We start from the raw sequence: 13,743 nt of genomic DNA on the forward strand, positions 1-13,743 counted from the left end.
TTCTTTTTTGTGTCGAAGCCGAAATCGAAAAAAAGGGTAACACTTTTTTCGCGTTTATCGTACAGGAAGCTTCTCAACGCTTACCTACAAATTAATCCTTTTGGAGTTTCAATTTCATATTAACAAAACAATTTTCATGAACCTTCTACAGCAACATGGTTGCTTTTTGGTAGACAGAGAAAACTTTTCAGCCTGTTCATGTGCCATGCCAAGGACAAGTAGAGCGTGCATCCCCGTACATGACGGGATGCTCGCTGAAGCGCGGCTCCGCTAGATAGTGGAGCCAGATTTTCCTCTAGTATAAATTAGTGTGAAACTTTATGATTTGTATATTTCAAAAGACCGTTTTCATGCAATAACAATCATGCTACTTATAACCCACTGTCCAAAAACTAGGCTAACATTACAAAAAGCGATGAAGCAGCGGGAATGGCTTGGTGGGCACCCGCCGTGGTGGCTCAGTGGTTAAGGCGTTGCGCTGCTGAGCACGAGGTCGCGGGTTCGATTCCCAGCCACGGCGGCCGCTTTTGTGATGGAAGCGAAAAGCAAAAACGCCCGTGTGTACGAGATTTCGGCGCACGTTAAAGATCCCCAGGTGGTCAAAATTAATCCGGAGCCCTCCACTACGGCGCGCCTCATCGCCTGCGTTGCGTCGGCGCGTTAAACCCTACAATCAATCAATCAATCTATGGCTTGGTGGGCTAGTTGGTGTAGCATCATAAAGGGGTTAACAGCGCACAAAGACGACGACACAAAATGAAGGGATGATAGGACAAGCGCTGATTGTCCTTTCAGCTGTTCCTTGTGTGTCATCGTCTTTGTGCGCTCCACTAGCCGCTTCTGCGTCAGGTCCTCATGGTACCACAGGAACACGCTTCTGCGATAGGCGGCCGCCGAACAAGCCCACCACCATGAAACGTGAGAACGATTGCCGGGGCTTGTATTTTCGTTTGGTAGGACCACTTCGATGCTATTCTTAACTGACACAGAAATATTGCTCGTTATATTTTCATCCTTTTTGTTACCACTGACATGTTAAAGTGCAAAAATTATATATTCAATAATGCTAATCTTTTTGTTCTTTCAAAAGCTGGTGTTTGAAGCTGGGTGTAGCTCACAGTTTTTAAAGCATACATGTTTCAAATTAAAGACGTATTTTGCCTTCATAACTTGTTTAGCATTGCTAGGTTCATCTTTTTTAATTATCTAGACGCTTCTAACCGCTATTATTACAGACTTTTAGGCAGGGTATTAGCCACATTCCGGTCTTCCAAGTTTTCAAGATTTGTGTGCTCATCAAGCGCTTCGTGAGGTGTATTCATTGGTTATCAGCATTGTTCTACGCTGTCTACCATTTCAGGGAGACACTTTCGTACTCCGCTGGTTAGCAACTGCGAGATTATAAACGTCAACACCCTACCATTGGCGATGGTGGAAGTCTTGGAGTACGCGGTCTTTGGAACTGTGGTCGTCGCCAACCTATTTTTTGGGCTGTACTTCTCTTTTCGGAAAACTCCACTTGGCACCGATACCGTGTCGAAAGAAGTTGAAGTGTTCCTGGGCAGCCGAACACTGAAGGTCTTGCCACTGGCGGCGTCTTCTGTGGCATCACTGATGTCATCGACCGGACTCATCGGATTCCCAGCCCACCACTATACCTATGGAATGCACGTGACTTGGAGTACCGTGGCGCTTTTGGTATACCTACCATTGGCTACGCACGTGGTCGTCCCTTTAATATACAAGCTCGGGGTTACATCAATATTTGAGGTATGTGCGGAGGACAATCTTGTGTCGCATTTAATAATTGCAACGCTCAAGAATTTATAAACCAAAACCGCTTCTACTAGCTCACCCAACCAGTCAGCAAGCAATATATTGCTGCTAAGACGAAGGATCCTTTTAACACTGGGCCGTTTAAGCTAAAGCTTTGGCAGGTGCCGTTCCAAGAATATACAAAACGTACCCAGCTCACGTGAGCGTGCTGCTCGTACGGAGCCCCCAGCATTGTCTAGGCTTGCGCAGAGGCTAGCAGTGCACGTAAGGAGCTCAGAAAAAACTACCGAGAAAAAATATCGATCCCACGTGAGCGAGCGCCTCGTGAGAAGGGCTCAGCGTCGTGCAGCTCCACCTTCCAGAACCCTCTGCCCAGCGTTCACTCCGTGATCTCTCAGATGTTCTTCTCCTCACCAATTCACGAGTGTTCGCGCCTCAAGTGGGAAGGACAGAAACTCTCGCGCTAGAGATGACGAGTTCGCGAAGCCGGTTGCCTATGGTTCTAGTGCGTTCTAACAAGGCACACTTTGGGAGAGATGCGAATTCCGGCGGACAAAGCGATTCGGGCCTGCCAGTCATGGGTACTTTTCAGTGGTAACTCCAGGAATCCATGTGAGGGGCAACAGCCAGGTCTCCGACGCAGGGAGAGAGAGGCGCCGCCAGCTCTGCTATTTCACCAGCCGTGCACGGCTAGTGCAAGCTCCGGCAATTTTTTGCCTCTTACTCTTTAAAGGCAAGAACTGCTCACGTGCTGCATTTGTTTGTGATCTATGCTTGAGCATACCATACGAACCACAATTCGGTAGTCTGGTAATGTAAACATGTGATGTAATGTCCGTAAATGTAATGCAATGTCTGTTAATGTGTAGAAACGCAGAACAGGCACAGTGGAGTGTTCTACATTCTGTTGACTGAAAAGAGGTCAGCCTAGGCTTGAACCTGAACTTTACAAAAGAGTTTCAGGCAGATGTGATAAAGCTGATACTTTAGGGTTAACCTAATTACAAGATCACTGTTCCTTCCCCTTGCTCCAAAGTCAATCCTCCCTTTTGAACAGACGCCGTCACTGTCGTTATCACAAACTTACAAATATTAAACCAAAATATTTTAGGAGTTTTTTGCGTAACATTCGTAACAAATTTGATTGATAAATAGTATACATGCCTCCATATATATATATATATATATATATATATATATTGTGAGCACAGGAGTCATCGTTCTCTCATAACTGTTAGTCGAATGGCCAATCCCACCTAGCAACTCCTCATCAGTGTGGCGCACGCGAGCACCACACCATCTTCTTCATCTTTCATCCTCGCGCCTTCTTGACCATCGCTTTTCGCAACGGCCTCTCGACGAGGTTGCGTCGTCATTAAACGCGTCCTTCGAGTCTCCCGTGTCTGAGTCTTGCACATGGTGGAGGTGCACCTCGATCCACGTACGCTCTCCCCGGCTTCTCCGTGGAGCTTCGCTGAGGTCGGCGTGTCCATCTTCCCACTCACAGCATGCCAGACGGCGATCAGACCAACCCTGCCGATGGCCCACCACCCGCAAGCCCGCTTGCCCCAGCGTGGATGATCACCAGCCCGCAGCGAGATCCTTAGAAGTTTTCACGACCCCTGGAGACGACGTAGAGGATTGGCTCGACGATTATAACCAGGTGAGCGAGTTCAATCGGTGGGACGATAAGCTCAAGCTCGCCAGCGTCAGTTTTCATCTAAGAGAAGTCGCTAAGACATGGTAGCTGAATAACAAGGAGGACTTAACTGACTGGTTAAGTCCTACTGTTGCTTCTTACCTACCTACCCCAAGTCCTACCTTAAGTCCAAGGCGCTACTGTTGCTTCTGTGCCCCGCGACGATGCCGTAATTGTTCTTCCGGTCTCCTCGCTTTCTTCGGACCAACCGAGACACGCATCAAAGCCATCGCCCTCCTTTTTTGCTAGTATCATCAGTTCTGACCTCACCTCGGATCAAAGAGAAGCATTGCTCAAGTTGTTGACTAAGCACCAAGGATCATTTGACTGCTACTCTTCCGTCCTTGGCCAGACGTCTGCCGCAACCCATCGAATCGAAACGGACAACTCCTGCATCGTCCGTCACCGCCCATATCGTGTGTCTCCGTCAGAAAAAAAAAATTATTGAGGAAAACGTGGATGATATGCTGATGCGGGACATCATTCGGCCCTCATCGAGCTGTTGGTCATCACCCGTTGTACTAGTTCGGAAGTAAGACGGAAGCGTGCGATTTTGTGTCGATTACCGAGCCCTGAACAAGATAACTCGTAAAGATGTATACCCGATGCCGCGTATCGACGACGCTCTAGATACCTTGCAAGGTGCACAATTTTTCTCCATCCTTGACCTTCGGTCAGGATACTGGCAAATTCCTATGGATGAGGCCGACAATGAAAAAACCGCCTTCCCCACACCAGATGGTCTGTTTGAGTTTAACGTTATGCCCTTCGGGTTGTGCAACGCGCCTGCAACCTTTGAGCGCATGATTGACAATGTTCTTCGTGGCTTAAAGTTGAAGACGTGCCTCTGCTACTTTGACGACATTGTTATCTTTCGTTAATCGACCAGATTTAGGAGAAATCCCCAAGGTGGAGTAAGTTTCTGTGAAGGAAAGTTTGACATCCACCTAAATGCAGCCATACGGCTACAAAGGAAAGCTATACAGCTTTCTCCGAAACTTCGCAGTTGAAGAAAAATTCGTCCTGGTCCAGGATTCGAACCCGGGACCACTGCTTAACCGGAGCAGTCGCACTACCAACTGAGCTAACCAGGAGGCTAGTCGTTAGTAGCGCGAAAGCGAATTGATCAACAACTCGAAGTGAAGGACACTTGTTAATCGACCAGATTTAGGGGAAATCCCCAAGGTGGAGTAAGTTTCTGTGAAGGAAAGTTTGACATCCACCTAAATGCAGCCATACGGCTACAAAGGAAAGCTTTCCATTGCTTTCCTTTGTAGCCGTATGGCTGCATTTAGGTGGATGTCAACCATTGCTTTCCTTTGTAGCCGTATGGCTGCATTTAGGTGGATGTCAACCATTGCTTTCCTTTGTAGCCGTATGGCTGCATTTAGGTGGATGTCAAACTTTCCTTCACAGAAACTTACTCCACCTTGGGGATTTCCCCTAAATCTGGTCGATTAACAAGTGTCCTTCAGTTCGAGTTGTTGATCAATTCGCTTTCGCGCTACTAACGACTAGCCTCCTGGTTAGCTCAGTTGGTAGTGCGACTGCTCCGGTTAAGCAGTGGTCCCGGGTTCGAATCCTGGACCAGGACGAATTTTTCTTCAACTGCGAAGTTTCTGAGAAAGCTGTATAGCTTTCCTTTGTAGCCGTATGGCTGCATTTAGGTGGATGTCAAACTTTCCTTCACATTGTTATCTTTCCTTCTACCTTTGACGAACACATTCACCGTCTAGACGTTGTTTCAACGAGCCTCGCCAATTCTGGCTTGCAAATAAACACCAAAAAGAGTCGCTTTGCGAGAAAATCAATCAAAGTTCTGGGGCATGTCGTCAGCAGTGATGGAATTCGCCCCGATCCCGACAAAATCAACACCTTAGTGAATTTTCCGCGACCTCTTCATCAAAAAGACCTGCGAAGTTTTTTCGGCCTGGCATCCTACTTTCGTCGGTTCATCCGTAATTTTGCCCAAATAGCGTCGCCACTGAACAAACTACTAGCATCTGCGACCCCTTTTACCTGGTCTGGTGACTGCGAAGCAGCATTTCATACACTCAAGGATGCCTTGACTTCTGGACCGGTCCTCTGCCACTTTGATGATGGGGCTCCCACTGTACTCCACACGGAGGCCAGTCGACACGGTATCGGCGCGGTCCTCCAACAACGCAACTCATCATCAGTAGAGCAAGTTGTTGCCTATGCAAGCTGGACTTTAACACCTGCGGAGCAAAACTACACTATAACGGAAAAGGAATGCCTTGCCGTTGTTTGGTCCGTCCAAAAATTTAGACCGTACTTGTACTGGCGTCATTTCTCGGTTGTGACTGACCATCACGCGCTCTGCTGGTTGTCGTCACTGAAAAATTTGTCGGGCCGCCTCGGTCGTTGGATTCTCCGTTTACAGGAATATGATTTTACAGTGACCTATAAATCAGGGAAGAAACACATGGATGCGGACGCTCTTTCCCGCTGCCCGTTGTCGCCTCAGTCAGATGATGAGCATCCTGGTGTTAACTCCCTAATTTTGCCGATTGCACCTGCACATTACGATGCCTACAATTTGCCTGATAACCTGATCTTTCTGCAGCGGGCCGACACGTACTGCCGAGACCTCATCAATCACCTCGGCGGCTTTGCGCAGTCTTCTAACAGTCGCTCGCTTCGCCAGCTGGACAAATTTCGACTTTTGAATAGCGCTCTGTACCACTACAATTACCATCCTACCGGCGACAGATGGGTTCCTGTGATTCCCCGATCGCTTCGAAAAGAGATATTTCAAGTGGTCCACGATGCCGCCACCGCTGGCCATCTGGCGTTTCGCAAAACGTACGGCCGCGTCAAGAGCCGGTTCTTCTGGCCTGGCCTCACCACCAGTGTCGCCAAGTATGTTGCATCTTGCGCTGCTTGCCAGCTCCGAACACATAAATCCACGGTACATGAGGGACAGTTACAACCCATGCCGTGTCCGTCCGCTCCTTTCCACGTGGTGGGAATTGACTTGTACAGGCCCTTGCCATTGACGACAGCAGGTAACCGTTGAATCGCCACTGCGGTAGACCATTTAACCAGATAAGCCGAAACTGCCCCGCTTCGTACCGGCTGCGCTTCGGAGGTGGCTCATTTCTTTCTAAACGACATAATCTTGCGACATGGCCCTCCCTGCATTCTTCTCAGTGACCGCGGGAAAACCTTCCTCTCAACACTGCTGAATGAAGTTCTTCGCGCTGCTGGTACCGTCCACAAAACCACATCGAGCTACCGTCCCCAAACAAATGGGCTTACTGAGCGATTTCACCGCACCCTCTCCGATATGGTTTCGTTTTCTATAAGCCCTGACCCCACGAATTGGGACACCGTTTTACCCTTCGTCACGTATGCGTACAACACCACAACACAACGAACTACTGGCTTTTCGCCCTTTTTTCTTCCGTCCTCGATGCTGCTTTCTTTTCTGCACCTGCCTCTCCGCAAGCGGATGTCCCAGGAGAGTTTGTCTCTCGCCTTGAACACTGCCGCCGTCTCGCACAGTTGAACACCCAGGCCTGTCAAGAAGACCGCAAGTCTCGTCTTGATGCGACGCATCGGACGGTTTCCTTTCAACCAGGTGATGAAGTGTTACTTACGACTCCAATGCGTGCAGTGGGATTATGCGAAAAGTTCATTCCAGGTTTCATCGGTCCTTACACCGCTCTGGAGCAGACTTCTGCAGTCAACTATCGAGTGGCTCCTAGTTGCCCCACGTCCGACCGTCGGCGCCGCGGAACTGAAATAGTCCATGTCTCGCGCATAAAGCCATTTCACCGGCACCCCTCGTCTCTTTAGCGCCCCGAGGGGGCCGCTTCCGTCGGGGGGGAAATGTTGTGAGCACAGCAGTATTCGTTCTCTCATAACTGTTAGTCGAATGGTCAATCCCACCTAGCAACTCATCATCAGTGTGGCTCACGCGAGCACCACACCATCTTTTTCATCTTTCATCCTCGCGCCTTCTTGACCATCGCTTTTCGCAACGTCCTCTCGGCGAGGTTGCGTCGTCATTAAACGCGTCCTTCGAGTCTCCCGTGTCCGAGTCTTGCAATAGACATTATCAAACCGGCCGCTTGGAGCAGAAATTGTTAGTTGATAAAAGAAGTCTGCATCGTAAAAATGCTGTCGAATGTCGAGAATGTTAAGCCAGAGGGAAATAGTTTTCTTCGGGAAATCTTTAGGCAACTATTAGGGAAGCTGCTCCTGATACAGCAGCCGGCAACCGTCAACACTAATCTCGAAGTGTTTGAGGAACACACGTCTAATCTGGTGATTTCACGCTACTCCCGTCGCAAACATACCCCCTTGTGCACTTGAAACTGAGGACCGTCGTCCTTTCTATCAAAATAATGAATAGTTCGCGGGGATACATTGGGCGGATTTAGCGCAGGACCACAATAATTGGAGATTATTGGGAGATACCTTTGCCTTGCAGTGGGCGTAGATAGGCTGGTGCTGATGATAATGAATGGATAGTTCGGGCCTGCACCAATGACTCAAAGTGGATGTACAGTTTCCTCAGCCGACTCTGCCCACATTTGGCTTTCACGTACTGTCCAAAAATCTGGAAGCGAATCGGGAAATTCATTAGTATTATAAAAAAGCTGAGGATGCATTTTCTGCAATGTTCTGACACGCAAATGTTGTCGGTCATTTTATTACACTTCGAACTTCATACCAACGGTCAAAAAACAAGACCAAGGGATTTTTTCAGCATGAATTCTCTGTTGCTGTACCAGCTATTGCCAAAGCAAAATGGGGAGCTTAAAAGTTCGCGGCTTCGTTAAGGTTTTTGCATGAAGTGAAATAGAAAAGTTTTTTATTGAAGAATGAAATACAGAGAGGTTTGCCACCATGCGTACGTCGGATTGCTACTCTGCAGGAAGCGAACAGGCAAACAGATGAGATGATTAGTAAAAAGAGGTGTAGTAGAGGAAAGGAACAAAAAAAGAGATAGCGTCATATATATGGGCATTGGATGTGGCGAGGAGTGTCCGCATAAGGGGGGCTATAGTGTCTCAGCGACCACAATGGACTCAAGATAGCCAAATAACGCACCCATGACACTCCACTGAGAGGAGGGAGAATGCCATGGTGCAACTCTAGGACATGTACAGTTTCACATAATAAAGAAGCTTATGAACTAATTGTTCGGTGTTCACACAAAGCATTCTTAGCAGTAGTTATTCTTTGTGCAGTGATGCTTATCACATAATATACATTACAAGGATTGTTGGGACCCCGTATCAGGAGTTTTCTGTGTGTTCCGCACCGCCGGCGCGCCCCTGCCGGGGGGGGGGTGCGGAGGGAGGACGCATTTTGGATTCAGTACACGAGCCTTAGTTGACGCTCGGGAAGATACCTTTGTACTTGATTTGCAAATTCTTCTGTGTTGAAATTTCTTTAGAATACGTTGTTTACCATCCACGTCTCCATCTGCGCAATATATATTCAACAGGAACATACGCCGCAGATAAGCGCTGGGAGGAGGAAGAACTTTAATAAAAATTATTTCTTAATTAAGGTTTTACAACTAGTCGTCTTACGTGTAGTTGTAAAACGTTCTATGAAACCTTCCTTTTAATCACTTATCCGAATGAATTCGGGAGATTTGATTCGCTCCTGTTTCCTTTGCCGGCGAAATTTACAGTACCTTCGGCTACGCTTCAACAATGCTATTTCGTTAACGGCTTGTGCGATCTACATTTTCCTAACCGTAAGTAAATATTTAAATAATATTTTTTTCGTACACCTATTTTGTGTGGGATAAAAATAAATACCCTCCTGGTTGGCGTCTTACACGCCAGAAATATTTTGAATTACTGGGGAAAAAGTGCTCTTTAGCAAATTAAAAATGATAGCAATAGAAATGAACCGAGCTATCCAATCAAGGAAACGATAACAACTGCCAGAAACTGCGAAACTGGGAACATTTTATACATGGTATATAGTATTGAAATGAAATGTAGATACCTTTCTTATATTTAGTAACTGTAGAAACCTATAAGCGCTAGAAAATCATTCATGGAAGCGTTAGTGCATATTTAAGCTTAGACTTTACAACTGTTCTGTAGGTTACGCTTAACCACGATTGCAAAAAATAAAAAGCCCCACATTACTAAACGAAGGCACAATACCTGCTGCTCCGCAGTATACAAGTACTTGAATATGTACATAAGAATGTTTCTAGCCGTGATAATTTAGGTTTCACGAAACGTTTTTTTTTCTGAAAACCTGTATTTCGGGATATTAATACGTCTAGAAATTGCAAAAGAAATATTGAAAATTTTATGCCGCAGGAAACGAACCACTCTAAAATAATTTTAGTCACTGCTGGTTGCAGAAGGATAATGGCCAGTAAAAAAAGAATGCACGTAAAAATATCTCCGAGCGAAACCTACGGGACGTTACCCCCAAGGGCGACCGAACGCGGAAGCAGCACACGCCGTAGTCGAGTAAACACCACCCGCTGAGAAGACGTCAAGGCCCGCGTCGCGGCGCCATTTAATCGTGGTATCGCTCTGCAGGCGAATAAATAAAGTTGCTTCTCTCTATCTATTCATCTAGCGGCGATAATTCAAGGGTGTCACACAATGTCTTTTTTTCCCCAAAATTATTATTGTGGTGTACGGAATCATATTTCGGGAATTTTAAAATAAATAAAACAAGTTTTCAAGTGCCAATAAAAAGGCACTTCCAAATCATTCGAGTCAGTGGTGGATGCCGCAGGGTGATGGCCAGTTACGCACCAATGCCGTTTTCCAGCTATACACTGCGCAGGAGCTTGTTGTGATGAACATCCCAGGATACAGCCTAACATAAATTTTCTCAGTCTAAATTTGCTGCATCCTTCCACATCCCCTTACTTGTCCTGCTCTTCAGCACGTCTGGAACGAAGTTGCTTTCCTTTTCAATTCATGTGGCCTGATGAACATACCGAAGACTTGACGACAGCGCCCCATTCCATGCCGGTAGTGTTAGCGTTTCAGTCCCCCTATGTTGCGATCTGGCCCGGACGTGATATCTTGATTGCCGATGGGCAATTTGGTACTTCCCAGTACCCAAGAGTTTTTTTCTCAAGGCACGCATTGAAACAATCCATTAGCTATGAGGTTGGAGATATGATACGTGCCCCCACAACAGCAACCTAGCCTTCAGCAGCGCTTCCAATTCTTCGGCCACCGTTCAGAGCAAGACTTTCTCTGCCGATTTTATGCTGCGAAAAACCACCGGCTTCACATCTTTGGAACAGCGAGCATGAGGGTCGAAACTGCTTTGGAAAATTTTTTTTTCCCGAGCACTGCCACTGACGCACCGGATGCACTTCAGCATTTCGTAGTTCGGAGGCACCGTTAACCACACGATACCCGAAACACAAGCACAGAGTGAGCCTCGCCGTGTGTTTTAATAAAAGATGCGTACGAGATTGGTTGTTCAGACCAAAGTCTGCAAAGTTACCTCCGGGGAGAGCTGCACTAAAAAAACGATGAAGATAAACTCATCAGCCCCGCCAGAGCGGGAAAGCAGTCCTTGAAAAAAGGATAAAACATCACTGGCGTAGAGGTAGCAAGGCTACCGACATTTCTACGTCATTGCAGGCATCGCCGCTGCTGGTAGCAAAGGCTTTCATAAAGGCTTTGATAAATGCATTTTATAGCACTTTTATAAATCCGGTAGTATTTTTGTCTGTGGAACCCTTTGCTTAGCTTCAGACTATGCGCACAGAACGTGCGGTTCAGGAAGGGTTTTCTTCTGGTCGACGCTTCAACTTCTTAGGATGAACGTAACTTGCTTATTTGCTTATTGATTGTTTGGTGCGAGCGCATGCTTCAGCAGTGAACTTATCAAAGGGCGCTATACCAGTTTTTGTTGCCGCTTATAAAGCGTTCTCGAGTACAGCCAACAGGTATGGGCACAATTGCGCGCGTGAATCACTTGCCAACTTAGCAGCAGCAACAGCCTCATAGGTTCGAATGCGTTGGAGCCTAGACATATTGTTTTGATTTTAGATCTTAAGACGTAAACCGCGACCCGCAAGTATAAATAGAGCGGGTAGTTTTTTTCAGTGGGGACTGGTTTTTGATTTAATCCTCAAAGGACGACTGGAGGTATAACATTCTAAGTTTCGCCCTAACGTTAAGAGACCTTCAAAAAGAGCCTCGCGACATCGAAAGCAACTCCACATTTATTGAACGTCTAGACAAGTTTAGACCTCAAAGCTTCATGTTAGGTATTATTTTTGGCCAGTAGCGCAGCAACCCTCAACAGCGAATGGACGTTTTCCCACTCAAATTATACAAACAGAAAATTACAGGAAAATGAGAGCACCACAGTTCCATCTCGCCCCTGCTCCAGTGGTGTTTTCAGATTCAGGTGTTTTCAGTGTTTTCGCATGCAGCCACAGGTGGTTTCTTCGCATCGTATGCTTGAAAGCGGAGCACCACGCCTTGTCAGCAACTATAGCACGTTCAAAGTGTTGTGAAGCACGAACTATAATAAGAGAAAATTACCTTTTAATGGTGCCAATGCGCAGGCCGCAGTCAACCGGATGCACCGGGCCCTCGAACCAGCTGTTCGGCCATGGGAAATTCAGCTACGCGTCATCACTGACTATTTGATTTTGTTTTTGTGACGATTGCACTCTGAAAAATAGTGGTGGAAGAACAAGTTTTTAGAAATGCTCTCCGTGTGACGTGCACTCATGTTCTGGCGCAGGGGTTGGGGGAACTAGTGTAAGCATGCCTCGCATTTCCTTATTTAAGCTTCGCCCGAATTCTTGACAGCCGAATGTATTGACAGAAGTCTGCAGAATTACCAACATTTAAATCAGTCACGGTAATTTCGGGAATTCGTATTTAGCGCCACTTATCCGGTATCATTATGCGCTGCCACCTGCCTGCATCACCCGCCGCGGTGGCTCAGTGGCTAAGGTGTTGCGCTGCTGAGCACGAGGTTAAGGGTTCGATTCCCGGCAATTTTCTGGTGAAGGCGCATGTTTCGGATATTTCGGAAGCCGCATGTGAAAGCGCAGATTTCGGTGCATGTTAAAGATCCTGAGGTGGTCAAAATTAATCCGGAGCCCTCCAGTACGGCGAGCCTCATCGCCTGCGTTGCGTGGGGGGTTAAACCCTACAATCAATCAATCAATCAATCAATAGAACAATCAATCAATCAATCAATCCATCCATCAATTCTTCTTGCAACAAATGCGCCCTAACGTTCGCGCAGCTGACTGCGAAGTATCCGCATTTTGATTTGATGCTCCGTAGTGCTCCGGAATAATTTAGACCACGCGGAGATCTTTAACGTGCGCCGAAATCTCGAACACACGGGCGTGCTCACTTTCCGCCTCCTTCAGAAACGTCGGCCCCGCGGCAGGGAATCAAACCCGTATCCTCGGGCTTAGCAGCACAATGTAGTCTTGGCATTTTCGGGGCCAGACTGCAGAAATGATAAATGAATATAGTTTTGAACCTGATGAATAAAGTTGTTTTTATATTGCATTTTTCAGCAAAGCGTTGCCGCCATCTCCATATTTGCAGCATCGATCACGCTTGCAACAGGTATGACACGCAAACAGTTCCTAGCCGATTTTTGGAACATAAAACTAAACATTGTGCCCCCAAAATGGCGTTGTCGTGGGGGAAGATGGTGAAAGATATGCAATACTGTACCGCCTGTAGCAACATATGTAAAACGTTTACCACCCCTTTCGAAAGAAAGTTGAGAGAAGTGGGGAAGCTTTCAAACATCAAACCTAAATCAAAATGGCATCGAAAAATTCACAACAAGTGTGTGCAAACTTCGCTAAAAGTGCGTTCAATCGATCGTAAACCTTCAAGCACTTTAATCGCAAACAAAGAACCAAAGCATGCGGCAATTTTTCGGGTACTATGTAGCCGCATCTATGAATGGTCTAATGTATGCCGACACCTGAATTATAATACAAATCTTTGATATTGTGCGTCTTCGTCATGATTCATGCATGTATTCTCTTATCTATAACCGTTTATTTTTCGCGGTTTTTAAGAATTCGGGTTCCGGAAACATTATCAAAGCTTTTCGGTCTACCAAAGAAAATGTGGAGAGATACATTAGTTTTATACAGGAATCCATTGGTCCAACAAAGAAAACTGTCGCTTTACAAAGCTCAGAAAATATACAGACGTCTCAAAGACAAAGAAGTTAGCAGAATCGGGCAGATATAAACAAAGTATCGCCGGAGAGGGAGAAACAATAATGTT

The 13,743-nt window shown here is 46.6% G+C and overlaps 1 protein-coding gene across 1 annotated transcript in view; it reads left to right on the forward strand.

The window, feature by feature from the left end:
- LOC144151827 (sodium-coupled monocarboxylate transporter 2-like) overlaps positions 1–13,743 on the forward strand; it is a 64,911-nt gene that overhangs the window by 11,356 nt on the left and 39,812 nt on the right. Inside the window, exons 2-4 of the mRNA XM_077682972.1 lie at positions 1,361–1,770; positions 9,150–9,215; positions 13,011–13,062. Of these exons, the coding sequence (XP_077539098.1) occupies positions 1,429–1,770; positions 9,150–9,215; positions 13,011–13,062 (460 nt within the window). The 5' untranslated portion in view covers positions 1,361–1,428. The remainder of the gene's footprint in view (positions 1–1,360; positions 1,771–9,149; positions 9,216–13,010; positions 13,063–13,743) is intronic.

The sequence above is a fragment of the Haemaphysalis longicornis genome, unplaced genomic scaffold (genome assembly GCF_048455015.1).
Source record: "Haemaphysalis longicornis isolate Haplotype H1 unplaced genomic scaffold, Haemaphysalis longicornis Haplotype H1 scaffold_9, whole genome shotgun sequence".
Taxonomy (NCBI): Eukaryota; Metazoa; Arthropoda; class Arachnida; order Ixodida; family Ixodidae; genus Haemaphysalis; species Haemaphysalis longicornis.